General features: G+C 41.0%; 1 protein-coding gene across 6 annotated transcripts in view; it reads right to left on the bottom strand.

The window, feature by feature from the left end:
• LOC134223224 (phospholipase D2) overlaps positions 1 to 12863 on the bottom strand; it is a 55933-nt gene extending 43070 nt beyond the window's left edge. The window contains exons 1-2 of one of the 6 annotated variants that reach the window (XM_062702372.1): positions 12651 to 12796; positions 9963 to 10355 (exon numbers count right to left, since the gene is read on the bottom strand). Coding sequence is in view for 2 of the 6 variants with exons in the window: in XM_062702368.1 (XP_062558352.1) it covers positions 12668 to 12848 (181 nt within the window). In the remaining 4 variants the exon portion in view is untranslated. Of the gene's footprint in view, positions 1 to 9962; positions 10371 to 12650 lie in introns of all 6 variants that reach the window. The other 5 variants (XM_062702371.1, XM_062702374.1, XM_062702373.1 and 2 more) reach the window with 5 other exon arrangements.
• Positions 12864 to 13656: the final 793 nt, after the last annotated feature.

Here is a 13656-nt window from a genome sequence, read left to right as displayed (position 1 = left end):
GATATGATTTGTGTATTATTTCAGAAATATACAAGTTGTCGACAAGAACGACTTGGCGAGCGTGGGGCGTATCCGAGGATGGAGAGATGCGGCCTCGAACCGTGTATTGTGGCGTCAAATTGTTGATTCAGTGTTATCTGTTTAGATGTTCACTAAATAAATGAAATGAACAAGTTGTCGCAGTTTGAAAAGTTCATAACAATTATTTCTTTATGTTCGTTGCAAATAAAATGGAACGCAACATTGTCTTTATCCTCTGCAGATGTGGACAAAGAGTTATGGTTATTCTCTCTTGTTGCTTGTTTTTTTTTTGCATTTTTCAGCGACAATTACATTCCTTGATGATAACAAAGCTTCGGAAGTATCGACGGGCTATTTTTCGACATAAAAAAGCCATACAAGCACAAAAGGCTCGATAGGGGGAATAACGGCTTTGGCAGGTTTTGTTCTATTAGTGTCAGGAGGTTTTTTATGACTGATTATGCTCAAATTTGGCCTAAACATTCTTTGCATATCGAAGAATATTGTGGCCAAATTTCATAAAATTTGGTCGACAAAAACCCCCACTCAATACGGTAGCAACGCACAACTGTAATTTTATTATTACACGCATGCTGCGACGCAGTAAAACCCTTAATAATAGAAATGGCGGTTGATCGTTGCTTCCGTATTTAGTGGAATGCCCTTGAAAAAGCGAATAGATTTAAATTCCGGAAGGCTTGTCCTTGATGTTGGGACGCTTCCAGCAAAAAAAAAGCACACAAAAAAGCGTTCATGAATTCGTGTACTAACGAGTTCACTGTGTATTTCGTTGAGTAACGGTTTAGGGAACAACATAACTGGTGTTCCCGAATCCATGACTTAAATCACGGTGTATTTTTGGCTGGTTCACGAATTCGAGAAAGCTTTTTTTGCGTATGTGTTGGGGAAACTGAATGTATTCCAATAATCTAATCCCATTGATTTTTGTAGTCTACAAACGAGCCTCCGCTTTTTGACGTAGAATTACGTTCTTCCTATAAAGTCATTTTGCTGTTCCAAATACAGGCCGTCATGAAAATACGATCTATAGCATCAACATTTCTACTAATTGAGGTAGAAATGACTCTTCCGCATTTCGAGAATATCACACTATTTCTAATTCTACCATGAGATGCAAAGTAGGAAGCATGAACAACAACATGTCGATTAGAACACCTTGCCAAACCGCTACAATCTTATGTAATATTTCATCCAGCAAACCATTTTATACGAAGTTGCGATGGAATGTACATCCGTTGAAGAAGATCTCATCTTCAGTATCTTTGAAAATCGTCTATATCTTTAAACAATCTGAGCAATGCTTTCAGTTCACGATAAAGCATAATGTTGTATGCCATAACATACATAGGTGATACGTCCGTTTTGCTGTGATCAAGTGTTTAGGTGAAACCCACCGTCTACCGTATCAACATCACGAGTTCTGGCTCTGCATTACTCATGTTTTTATTTAGATGCGTTTGCTACGCTCTCACTCATATGACTAAAAAAAGGTAATTTGAAGGCACAATCAATGGTGGCTTATCAGCTGTTTAATGCGGGCACAGGCTTCCGCGGTGTTTCGAATTGCAATGACCTACATGGGCTCAGTCACCCGGTATTTCAGTCGAGATAGTTTAAATGTCTTAGGTTTGGACTAGGCAGGAACACACAATTTGCGTCAGCATTTGCAATCTAATTTGTGTAACCCGCCTTAGTCGTGCGGTAAGATCATGCAGAGGGTGGCTGGATTCGATTCCCGGTGCCGGTCTAGGCAATTTTCGGTTTGGAAATTGTCTCGATCTCCCTGGGCATAAAAGTATCATCGTGTTAGCCTCATGATATACGAATGCAGAAATGGTCACTTGGCTTAGAAACCTCGCAGTTAACTGTGGAAGTGCTTAATGAACACTAAGCTGCGAGGCGACAATGTCCCAGTGGGGGATGTAATGCCAATGAAGAAGAAAAAGAACTAACATAAATTAACTGCTTAGGCTACCACAGTAGGAGAATGTGGAGCAAGATGGCCACTCTGGTTTTGAAATTTGAACAAATTTTTGAACAAATTAAAAAACCAGCATTGATTGCACGTTATTATAATAGGATTACATGAATCAAGTTTCATTTGTTCACTGACCGCTGCATCCTGAATCATATGCCTTCGACCGTGTCTGAAAAATAATCACAATGGCCGCACGTTTTACATATACTTCTTCTCATGATTGTGACATGATTTCGATACGATCTACCCGATCAACCAAGTCCTGAACGATGTATATGTGCATCGCTAAAGATCCCAGCAGGTTCATTGAGCTGATAGGATTTCGCTCATTACTTTTACAAACTACTACAGGCCTTTCTGGTTCTCCAAAACGTCCTGGAGCTCAAAGCAGACGATCTACCCGATAAACCGAATCCTGAGCGATATATTTGTGCATCGCTAAACATCCCAGCAGGTCCATTGAGCCGAAAGAGTTTCACTCATTATGTTTAATAGCTACTACAGACCTTTAAGGTTCTCAAAAACGCCCGGGAGTTCCAAAGATGCGATCTACCCGATCAACCAAGTCCTGAACGATGTTTCTATCTGTTTAGCGCAAATCGTCACAGCAGGTTCATTGAAGCGATACGATTTCATTCATTATTTTCACAAGCTACAATAGGCCCTCCATGATTCGATGTTCTTCGACTCGATATCGGTAGGTTCTCGGTTACTATTCCACATCTCAATGGAATTTTACCTACATTTTGGCCAAAATGTTTGAAAATAGTTACTTTTTACGAGAAAAAGTGACTTTAGCTTGAAAAAGAGACTTTCGAGTGACTGATACGAAAAAAGTGACCCGCTACCAGGCCTGCTCTTTATCATGATATTTATTTAGCCAGTATTTCTTATAATATAGCAATTTTCGATTGTTTTATTAGCTGTAACAGGGGATACATTCCTTATGATTCTTCACTGTGAAAACTAATGGATAGTTTTTGGAAAATATTCATTTTTCAGGGTTGGCCAAATAAGCAACTAAGTTGGCCTAAACCGGTAAACTTACCCTATTCCTATTATTAGTATTATTGAATTTCTTCAGAACTTCATCCAGGAAGTCTTCCGATTTTTTTTTTAAATTTCTTCGGACATTCTTCCGGATTCCTCCTTAATTAGAAATTCCTTGAAACCTTCGGATATTCCTTTAAGATTTTTTTCGGAAGTCACTTCTGAAATTCATTCAGAAATTCTTTTAGGATTATTCGGAAATTACTTTAAAATTTCTTTCGTAAATTTCATCTGTACATTCCTTTTAAATTTCGATAGAGACTCTTCCGAAAATTCCTTTAGTATTTCCTATCTCATACCTTAATAAATTATCGGAAAAATTCGTAAAAAAAATCCGGAATAGTTCCTGCAGGTATATATTTTACTAAAAGAATTTCCGAAGGATTTCCTGGACGAGGAATTCAAAGGAATTTAGAAGGAATTCCTGAAGGAATTTCCAAAGAAATTTCTAAAAGAATTCGTAAAGGAATTTCCGAAGAAATTTTCGAAATTTTCTTAGAATTGCTTCTTTGAATTTTCAAAAGAATGTCTTGGGGAATGTCCAAACGAATTGTTGGATTTATCTTCGATGTAATTTCCTAAAAAAAACAGACTTAATTCCGAAAAAAAAAAACAACTGGAGGAATGTCCAAAGATATTCCTTGACAAATTTAATGTCGGCAATGTCTTAAGGAGTTCCGTTTTCACTTCTGTTAACAACTCGATCGTAAACTCCCAAGAAAATTGCTGATATTGTCCTAAATTTGTGGAAGGGATTTTTGCTGAGAGTTCCAGAAGAATTACTGGAGAAATTTCCGAGGGAATGGAACTTTCGATGGTATCCGAAGGAATACCTGAAATAATTTTTGAATTGTAAGTTTTTGGAAAAACATTCCAAAATTTGAAGCATAGTGCTTGAGTGGATGTGGTGTTTAGCTGAAGCAGTTAAGTAGCCATTTCGTTGGTTTTACAAAACTACGCAAAACTTTGTAGTTTCTTCAGCGTCCATCACAGGCGCAGGCGTCATCGACCCACGCCGACAGTCATCATCCATCGTGCGTCTCCACCAACACAGACGCTGCCGTCCTGCCACCATCCATCCACCCAGTTGCAGTGTTGTGTGCGGTGAGAACACCAACAATTGCGTGGTTCGCTTCGACCGCACCACCGGCGAGTGTCTATCGAGCCAGTGTGTGCTGCCAGAACTGTTAGCCGGCGACACAGTAGTTTGAACGCAAGTATTTACTTGAGCTCATTGTTCCCCTCTCTTCTCCATCTTACTGGTATAGTTTTTTTTTTTCTTTCTTTTTTACTCGTCTTCCCCTCTGTTCCAAATCATTATTTTATGTGTGTGTGTTTTTTTTCTGTCCTTGTGATAATTGTTTAGTTTTAAAATAGATTGTGCCTCGCTGCAGCGGCGCATTTCGTGTCCGCAATGCGCGAAGGCGAAGATGGCGGGGGTACTTCCTATTCCATGTCTAATAATTCGTTGCATTCGAGTGTTCCAAACCAAAACGAAATTGACCCCAGCAACGCTAAAATTTCCTCTACGAACCCCCGTCCCAAGGTCTACCCTCTAGTGGCCGTATGTTGTTTTCTTTCGACCCAAAGGCAAATGTTTGAATATCAGCCAGATCAGCAAAGATCTGGAAAAGCGATTCTCATCTGTCATAACCATTGACATGGTTGGGTCCAGTAAACTTCGCGTCACAGTCAGTGATCGCAAACAGGCCAACGAGATTGCCACCTGTGAGCTTTTCACTCTCGAATATAAGGTGTATTTACCGTCAGCAGTGTGTGAGATCGTGGGGGTGGTGACGGAGGGAAGTATGACATTCGACGATTTGAAACAAGGTTTCGATCGTTTCAAGAACGTTTCTTTGCCTCCTGTTGCGATACTGGATTGCAAACAAATGTATTCGGTGTCGTAGGAGGGAGAGAAGCGGAGTTATTCCCCGTCTGACTCTTTCTGTGTCACCTTTTCCGCGTCCGCACTGCCTGACTACGTAGTGATTGGCAAACTTCGTATACCTGTATCGTCGGCTGTATGTACCGAAGGCGATGAATTGTGTTAATTGCAAGCAACTGGACCACACCGCTCAGTACTGCTGCAATAAACCTCGCTGTGCATCATGCGGAGAGAAGCATGTGGAGGGCGCGTGCAAGACGGCACCGAAATGTGTCTATTGTAACGAAAGCCCTCCACAAGCTCTTGAAGCTTGCCCAACGTACATACAGCAGCGAATCCGCCAGAAGCGGTCTCTTCAGCAGCGTTATCGTTACGCCGAAATGTTGAGGAAGGCCGCTTCTCCACTCGTTTCTGACACCATCTACTCATCTCTTCCTTTGGACGATCAAGGTAGCTCTGACTCCGAGGTTGGAAATGGGGTTCCCTTTGTTTTCAATGGCTCAACGAGGAAGCGAATAAAACAGAGCCAGCGACCCTCGAAAAAGCCTAGAAAACAGCCTCAAAGTGAGCCCCAATCCAACATGGTCAAATTCAAAGCGGGTGGTGTCACATCGGGACATCGTTCAACTTTTGTGGTGTCACATCGGTATGATCGAGAGTTTCCACCGCTTCCGGGAACATCTCAAATCCCAGTTACCCCATTTTTTGCGATTTCTTAGTCAGAAAGAGAGCATAGAGAGCGAGCAGAACTCCCGAGCGCTCCAATGTTCACACTTTCTGGCATCGTGGAGCTCATCCTCAACTTCTTTAATGCTTCCGACCCCGTGAAGAACATGGTCAAAACTGTTCTTCCTATTCTGACTCCTCTCCTGAAGCAGCTGGCTTCAAAAATGCCCCTCCTCGAGTCATTTGTATCCTTCGATGGCTAACTTAGTCAATAAGGGTAACATGATTTCGATTCTACAGTGGAACTGTCGAAGTATTCTTCCAAAATTTGATATTTTTTAATTTTTAGTTAACATATTACAATGCGACGCTTTTGCTTTATGTGAAACATAGCTAACACCAGATGTGAACCTTCATTTTCCTGATTTCAACATAATCCGCCGCGATCGGGCAAATCGATATGGAGGGGTGCTTTTAGGGATGAAAAAACAGCACTCCTTCTATAGGGTCGATTTTGCTCCGATGTCAGGCACCGAAGCTGTTGCATGTCAGGTGACTATTCGAGGAAAAGACCTCAGTATCGTCTCGATATATCTTCCTTCAAACACCGCGATATCTCGTAGAGATCTCTCGCACATCTGCTCGGTTATGCCCGAGCCACTGTTGCTCCTGGGAGATTTTAACTCCCACGGAACAGGCTGGGGGGAACTGTACGACGACAACCGTTCATCAATGATATACGACCTCTGCGACGACTTCAATATGTCAATTTTGAATACAGGAGAAGTTACACGAGTGGCTCCTCCAGCAAGAGATAGCCGTCTAGATCTTTCCATTTGTCCGAGCTCATTATCGTTGGACTGTACTTGGAAGGTGGTCCAAGATCCCATGGTAGTGATCATTTGCCGATCGAAGTATAGATTTACAATGAACGTAATCAATCTGTTTCTGTCGACCTCTCATATGACCTCACGAAGCACATCGATTGGGGCACATATGCGGAGGCCATTGATGGCGTATAGTCGATAGAAACACTTCCCCCGCGAGAAGAGTACGAGTTTCTATCCCAGTTGATTCTTGACAGCGCTCTTCAGGCACAACGCCAGTGCCAGGAGCTTCAATTCGTTGGAAACCACCCAGTCCGTGGTGGGATGTCGTGTGTACACAACTTTATCGCAAGAAATCCGCCGTGTTCAAAGAATTTCGGAAGCACGGTTCGATCGTTCTTCACAAACGGTTCATCGCGCTCGAGATTCAGTTCAAGAAACTGGTCAAAGTGAAGAAACGTGGATATTGGCGCACTTTTGTTGAGGGTTTATCGCGCGAAATACGTATCTGGTGATTCATAAGTAAATATAGCGGAAGTAAATGAAAGTTTGAAGCATCGGTGGATGTTTTTCCTTCTTTAGAGATAGACGTTTGCCCGGAATAAGGCGATTATCCCCCTTTTTCAAAATCAGTCAATGTTTTCAAATGGAATCTGCCTTCTTTTAATCAAATGATGAAGTATCAATAAGAAAACACAATTTCTGTTGATCAACTGGTTTATTCATTTTCCGATTGTGAAAAAACTGTGAATCAAACTAGCAATTCCGAGCAAGGCCGGGTACATACAGCTAGTAGACGGTAAAATGCAATAAAAATTTCGTAGTATTTGAAATTGCCTGACATTTTTTGAATTGATTTATCGCTTGACTGATAACGCACCCAATGTACTTCCTACTATTAACGCCAAATTATAAATAAACCAATTATGCCAAAAATGCTGGTGCCCCACCAGTACCATAGCTCTGGCGCCGCCAGTGATCAACTCTCTCTAAGTTTATTAAAATTTAAACGTGTTTGCGCTAAATAATGCGCCTTTACAGCCACTAACAGCAACAGCAACAGTTCGTCGGCTTAAAATTCGTGATTTTTCATGAATAAGGGATTGGAACTCATTCAGTGTGTTTGTTCTTCATGACCTGGAACCTTGAATCGTTCCAGTTGATGACCCAATGAGGACATCTTAAATATCGAGCTTATGGGTGCTAGAGCTGTGCACATATTAAAATTTTATCGGCGGAGGCGTGATAGACCATTTTCAGTCAGCGACGGCGAGGTGGCGAAGTTCCTCCAGGAATTCCTCCGGAAGTACCTCCATGAATTCCTCCGGAAGTACCTCCATGAATTCCTCCGGAAGTACCTCCATGAATTCCTCCGGAAGTTCCTCCAGGAATTCTTTCGGAAGTCCCTCTAGGAATTCCTCCGGAAGTACCTCCGGAACTCCTTCCGAAGTTCCTCAAGGAATTCATCCGGAAGTTCCTCCAGGAATTCCTCCGGAAGTTCCTCCAAGAATTCCTCCAGAAGTTCCTCCAGGAATTCCTCCGGAAGTACCTCCAGGAATTCCTCCGGAAATACCTCAAGGAATTACTCCGGAAGTTCCTCCCCGAATTCCTCCGGAAGTTCCTACAGGAATTCCTCCGGAAGTTCCTCCAGGAATTCCTCCGGAAGTTCCTCCAGGATTTCCTTCGAAAGCTCCTCCAGGAATTCCTCCGGAAGTTCCTCCAAGAATTCCTCCGGAAGTTGCTCCAAGAGCTCCTCCGGAAGTTCTGTTCCTGGAGGAACTTCCGGAAGAATTCCTGCAGGAACTTTCGGAGGAATTCCTGAAGGAAGTGCCTCCAAGATTTGCTGAGAATTCCTCCGAAAAATCGTCCAACAAATCTTCCGAAATTCCTTCAGAAATTTCTCTTAAATCCAGAAATTCCACTAGCAGTTACTCTTGAAATTTCTCCGTGAACTCCTGCACTTCGAGAACTTTACCAAGTTACCTTGAAAGCTCTCCAGAAATTTCTTGTGAATTTCTTTTAACTTATGTGAAATTCCACCAAAGCCACCTAAAGCCTTCCGTAAATGTCCTCATTGGGTTCCCACCGGAACCGGCTCAAAGTTGACCACCTAAGGGTGACCAAACTCACTTGGAAGTACTCAGCATCTCTCAGCATGAGTTTCATTCGCTTATTTGTGAAAAATCCCAAATTTTAAGTCGTCGAACGGCACCAATATGCTCGAATCCGTAAATGTCCTTATAGGGTTCCCACCGGAACCGACTCCAGGTTGGCCACCTGAGGGTGACCAAACTCACTTGGAAGTACTCAGCATTAGTTCCAATCGCTTATTCGAGTAAAATCCCGAATTTTATGCCGTCGAACGGCACCAATATGATCAAATCCGTAAATGTCCTCATTGGGTTCCCACCGGAACCGGCTCAAGTTGGCCACCTGAAGGTGACCAAAACCACTTGAAAATACTCAGCATAAGCTCCATTTTCTTATGTGTGAAAAATCTCAATTTTTAAGCCGTAGAACGTCACCAATATGTCCAATTCCATAAAGGTCCTCATTGGGTTCCCACCGGGACCGGCTCCAGGTTGGCCACCTGAAGGTGATCAAACACACTTTAAAGTATAAGGCATGAGCTCCTTTTGCTTTTGTGAGTGAATTCAAGACATTTGGGCATTCAAACGGTTCCAATATACTCATTTCGGAAGTGTCCACTTTTTAGGTCCCTACCGGAACCGATATCAAGCAGCCATGTACCCAGAACCAGCTGCTGGGTCCTAGAAATCTCAAATATAACATATGCTTGCATTTAGATTCACCATTCATAGATTTTCATGAACAAAATCATTTTTTCGTGAGTTTCTTGGAAAAACTTTGGCCTCAATCCGAAATCATTACGAAAATTCACGCACCCATTTCCTGAAAATATATTAAGTTTTCGATCCAACCATGCCTGTTTTGTTAAAATCGGTTGATCATTGACGAAATGAGAGCAAATTGAAAAATAAATTTCAGTGGTTTTCGTCTGCTGGAATCGTAAAAGTTAAACTCGGCCATTACTCCTTTTAAAAGATACGACTCTTTACTATAACTTTACAATCCTTTCAGGTCAAATCGGAAATCTTTCACTTTTATTGATTTTTTGTGACCCTGAAAAGTGCACTTGGTTCAATAAAATCGTTTCAGTCCACTTCATATCTACAGTATAGCCTAACTGAATGGTACTCGGATATGCCCCTTGCCCTGTAAGAAAACCATCAATCAGTGTAGGTAGATGTACTTAAAGGGCAATTTCTTCAACCGCCGCTTCCTTTCGCCATTCTCAAAAAATAGAACCGGAATCAAGTTTAATATGCTTCGTATCACAATGATCCCCTTCTGTTTTCCAATGTCTATTTTGCGGTCATGTTATGTACATAACCCTTCTGATTTTTCAAAATAAACCAACATTCCCTTCTTAAAAAAAAAGACTATGTGGAACCAAAATCAGAATAATAATTTCAGATTACTTATTTACAAACCAACTATTATATCCAGGTTAATGTCGCAAATGAAGCACTCTTTTTCACTTGGTTATGTATGCTGATTACTCGAACGATATCAACGCCGGCACAGTCACACCACTCGTATACGCAATCACAGACACATGAAAATTCTTCCATAAAAAAATTAGGTTCCACTTTTCGTTTTCGCTGGTTTATTTATATTTCCTTCATTTTGCTTTTCTTTTGTGTGCAATCGCTACCGACCTGTAGTTTAGCCCTACTTCACCACTTCAAGGTTGCCGACTATGATCAAACGGCTGTTCAGCTGTGTCAAAATCTTCGCTTTTCTTCACTAATAAACCCCATCATAATAAAACAGCCGTTCGTCGTCGACCTCCACTTCGAATGTGCGTCTAACTTTCTTACTGTGTGAAAAATAACTGAATCGTTGCCATCATAAAGCACATCGTTAGGCTCGATCAAAACAGCATATATCGAATGAAACACGGCGTTTTAATTTTCCTCGATTTAAAAATCAACAAGCCGGCGTGCGACCTCTTCCCCGCCGTAATTCGAGTGCGAGCGAAAGCATGACAAACTTTTCTTTTGTCTGTTTTCGGTTTGCATTTTTATTAATACGACCTTTGCTGTGCGCAGACATTCTGTATGGTTCGCGTTACTGGGGTCTAAAACCCCTCACAAACCAAGCCCCCCTCTCCTCCCCAATGGCTGGCAGAAATTCTTGCCAAATTAAGCATTTAAAGCACAGATAACGAAACACACAGCAGATGGGCGTAGCCTGCAAACGAGCATGACGTCACTATCAGGGAATTAATATGACTAACAAATTATCTACTCAATATTAATAAATTTTTGGTTGTTACGGATTATCAAGTGATTATTTCATTACTATTCCATTGCCTCATTTCAATTTTAAGTCAACATTTTACCTTTAAAATCGACCTTGACTAAAATCTTGCTTTTTATTAGTTCTGCCTCTTGCCGCTTACTGTAAAATCTAATTAGTGTATGAAAAGCCAAAAATAGAAAGTGTGAACTACTTCACTACGCATAACGCATAACAGTCCCGTATCAGTTTTTCTCCAAGATAAAGAAATTATCATTAAAGTTTTTGAACTTATCTTACATAGAGAAAATTGAAAGATGCTGATGAATTGATTAAATCTGAATTGGAAAATGTGAAGTAACACTGTTATGCAAATGAAATTCAATATGTGCCAACACATATAGGTTTTGATTTATATGAGGTGAACCGGTCTAGGGCCGAAAACCTCATTAATAAAGACAATAAAAAAAAGGTTTTGATTTTCTTATTTCTAGAACTAGAATGAATTATTTTATCAGCTTGTTTGTAACAGAAAGCAATGTTAACCCTATATTCAGTACCAGGTTTTTTTACGATGTTTGATTTTAGTAGATTCAGGCCATTGTTAAGGCCACTACTGATGGAATCCAAGTTTCAAAGTGCTCGCGTTTTCGGGGGCACACCACTCGATACGGAGACTGCGCACAATTGCCATTTTTGTTGATTTAGCTTTGCTGCGTCGCAGCATGCGTGAAATAATAAAAATGACAGTTGTGCTTTGCTTCCGTATAGAGTGGTGTGCCCCCGAAAACGCGAGCACTTGGAAACTTGGATTCCGTCAGGAGTGACCTTAAGACTGATTTGGTTGCTGCAACTTATATACGACGTGATTTAATCATACAAAGCTTTCAGTAACAGTAACAGTAACTGCTGCTCAAGTTCACACAACTTCTAAACTGAATCAACGTGCGTGATACAATACCCGAGCAAAGCTTGAGAGCAAATCGATAACTAATTTTGTTGTTGTAAAGACACCTAATTTTGATAGCTCAAGTTAATAGCCTTTTGGTTGTTTTAACGGTTAAAAGATCACAATCTGTAGCAGAAAAATCTTACTGTGGCATTAAATCGAAAACTATTCCTGCTGTCAATGAAAGCAAATTGAAATCTAATTTTGATGTTGGTTTTTGTTAACAAAATAAGTATTCAGTATGATGTCATATCATACAATTTAAAAAAAGCAATACAGCAAAAGGAAATCAGAAAACGTAATCAATCACGAAAATTAGAATGTGAAAACAAATCATGATTTCAATTGGATGTCGACATCAAAATATATTTTCAATTTGCTCTATTTATGATATCAGACTTTGCTCGGGTGGCACCTGTCTGTTTGGTATAGTAAACACGCGCAAATCTAAAGCATCCCATTTGCTCTAGCACATTAAAAACTTGCCTATCTACCTTGCACGTTTGAGTGGAGTAAACAGTGAAATTAAAAGTGGTACAGGACAGTAACGTATCCAGGCCCAGAATGTTAAGAATTAGTTAATGTTAACTTCTACGTAGGTACTCCATTTATCATCCGCCAGTTTACTACCACATGACCACAGTCAATTGTATGATTCATATGCTTCGCAGTCGTCATTCTCCGATTTGACCCTGACTGTGGAAGCACGTCTATCGATTCCACTAGCACTGTTATAACATCATTCATCTGCACTGACTCCGTCGAATGGCATCCAGCGAATTCACTTAATCATTCTTAATCGGCAAATAATCGTTTGAACTGTTGGACATCGATTGCCTATTCATAACCGAGACCCGCATAAATTTTACAACACTGTTGTGCCCTACAAACAGAGCTAATAACGCACACGAACCACACACTTACACATCGTTGAAACACACCTTCCTGGTAGACTACAACAATATTTATTGCATCGTTTACGGCAGCTACGAGTACAGCCACGGTACAACCACCGCAGCCCAGAGAAAACCGGGTCGACGACGTCAAGAAATACGCGATCGCGATCGACGGCGGTTGAGGAGCAACTGACGGCTGTAACTGGAGCTGAACTCTGCGAAGCATCCATCTCCGACGACGACGCGGCGGATGCTTTTTTGATTTGATGTAGCGAAAGCGAAACTCAGAGAGTGATTTATGAATCGATTTACCTCAGTAACATATTTTCCTTCGCGTCACTTACCTAGCAGTGCAACTGTTTGAGCCGAGCTAAACAATTCATATCGAGGGTCGTCGGTTGTTGATGAGTAGCACACTGTTCGGATCAAATAAATACTGAAGTGAGATATAGATAAGTTCTATAGGTCATTAACCAATCAAGGAAAATGCCTGATCATTTATAAGGTTTATTCACAGGCTAATCAGCCAGAGTCATTAATGCTGTCCAATGAGCAGCTCGAAGTAGCTCGAAGTTGTTCCCGTCCTGCTCGTTCTTTTTTGTCAACAAATGGACATGAGAGGGATGGGAAGAACTTCGAGCTACTTCGAGCTTCTCATTGGACAGCACTATTTTATAGCCTATCCAGACTAGAAATAAAAGACAAAGGATATCTATATCACGTTATGCCACGCAAAACAATAAATAACGATTCGATTATTATAATACACATATAAAAAGTATGAATAGTAGTTGGTGCAACTAGTTGCAAAAAGATGATTTTTTCAGCACGAGTTGTCAATTTACCCAACGAGGCTGGCCGAGATGGATAAATACTATTTTATTTATTTATTATTATTATTTTCTCAGACTAAGGCCGGAGTGGCCTGTGCAGTACATAAGTCTTCTCCATTCAGCTCGGCCCATGGCTGAATATCGCCAACCACGTAGTCTACGGAGGGTCCGTAAATCGTCCTCAACCTGATCTATCCACCT

Source organism: Armigeres subalbatus, chromosome 3 (genome assembly GCF_024139115.2).
Source record: "Armigeres subalbatus isolate Guangzhou_Male chromosome 3, GZ_Asu_2, whole genome shotgun sequence".
NCBI lineage: Eukaryota > Metazoa > Arthropoda > Insecta > Diptera > Culicidae > Armigeres > Armigeres subalbatus.
Note: the sequence above shows the minus strand (reverse complement) of the source record. Positions and strands in the feature narration are given on the sequence as shown.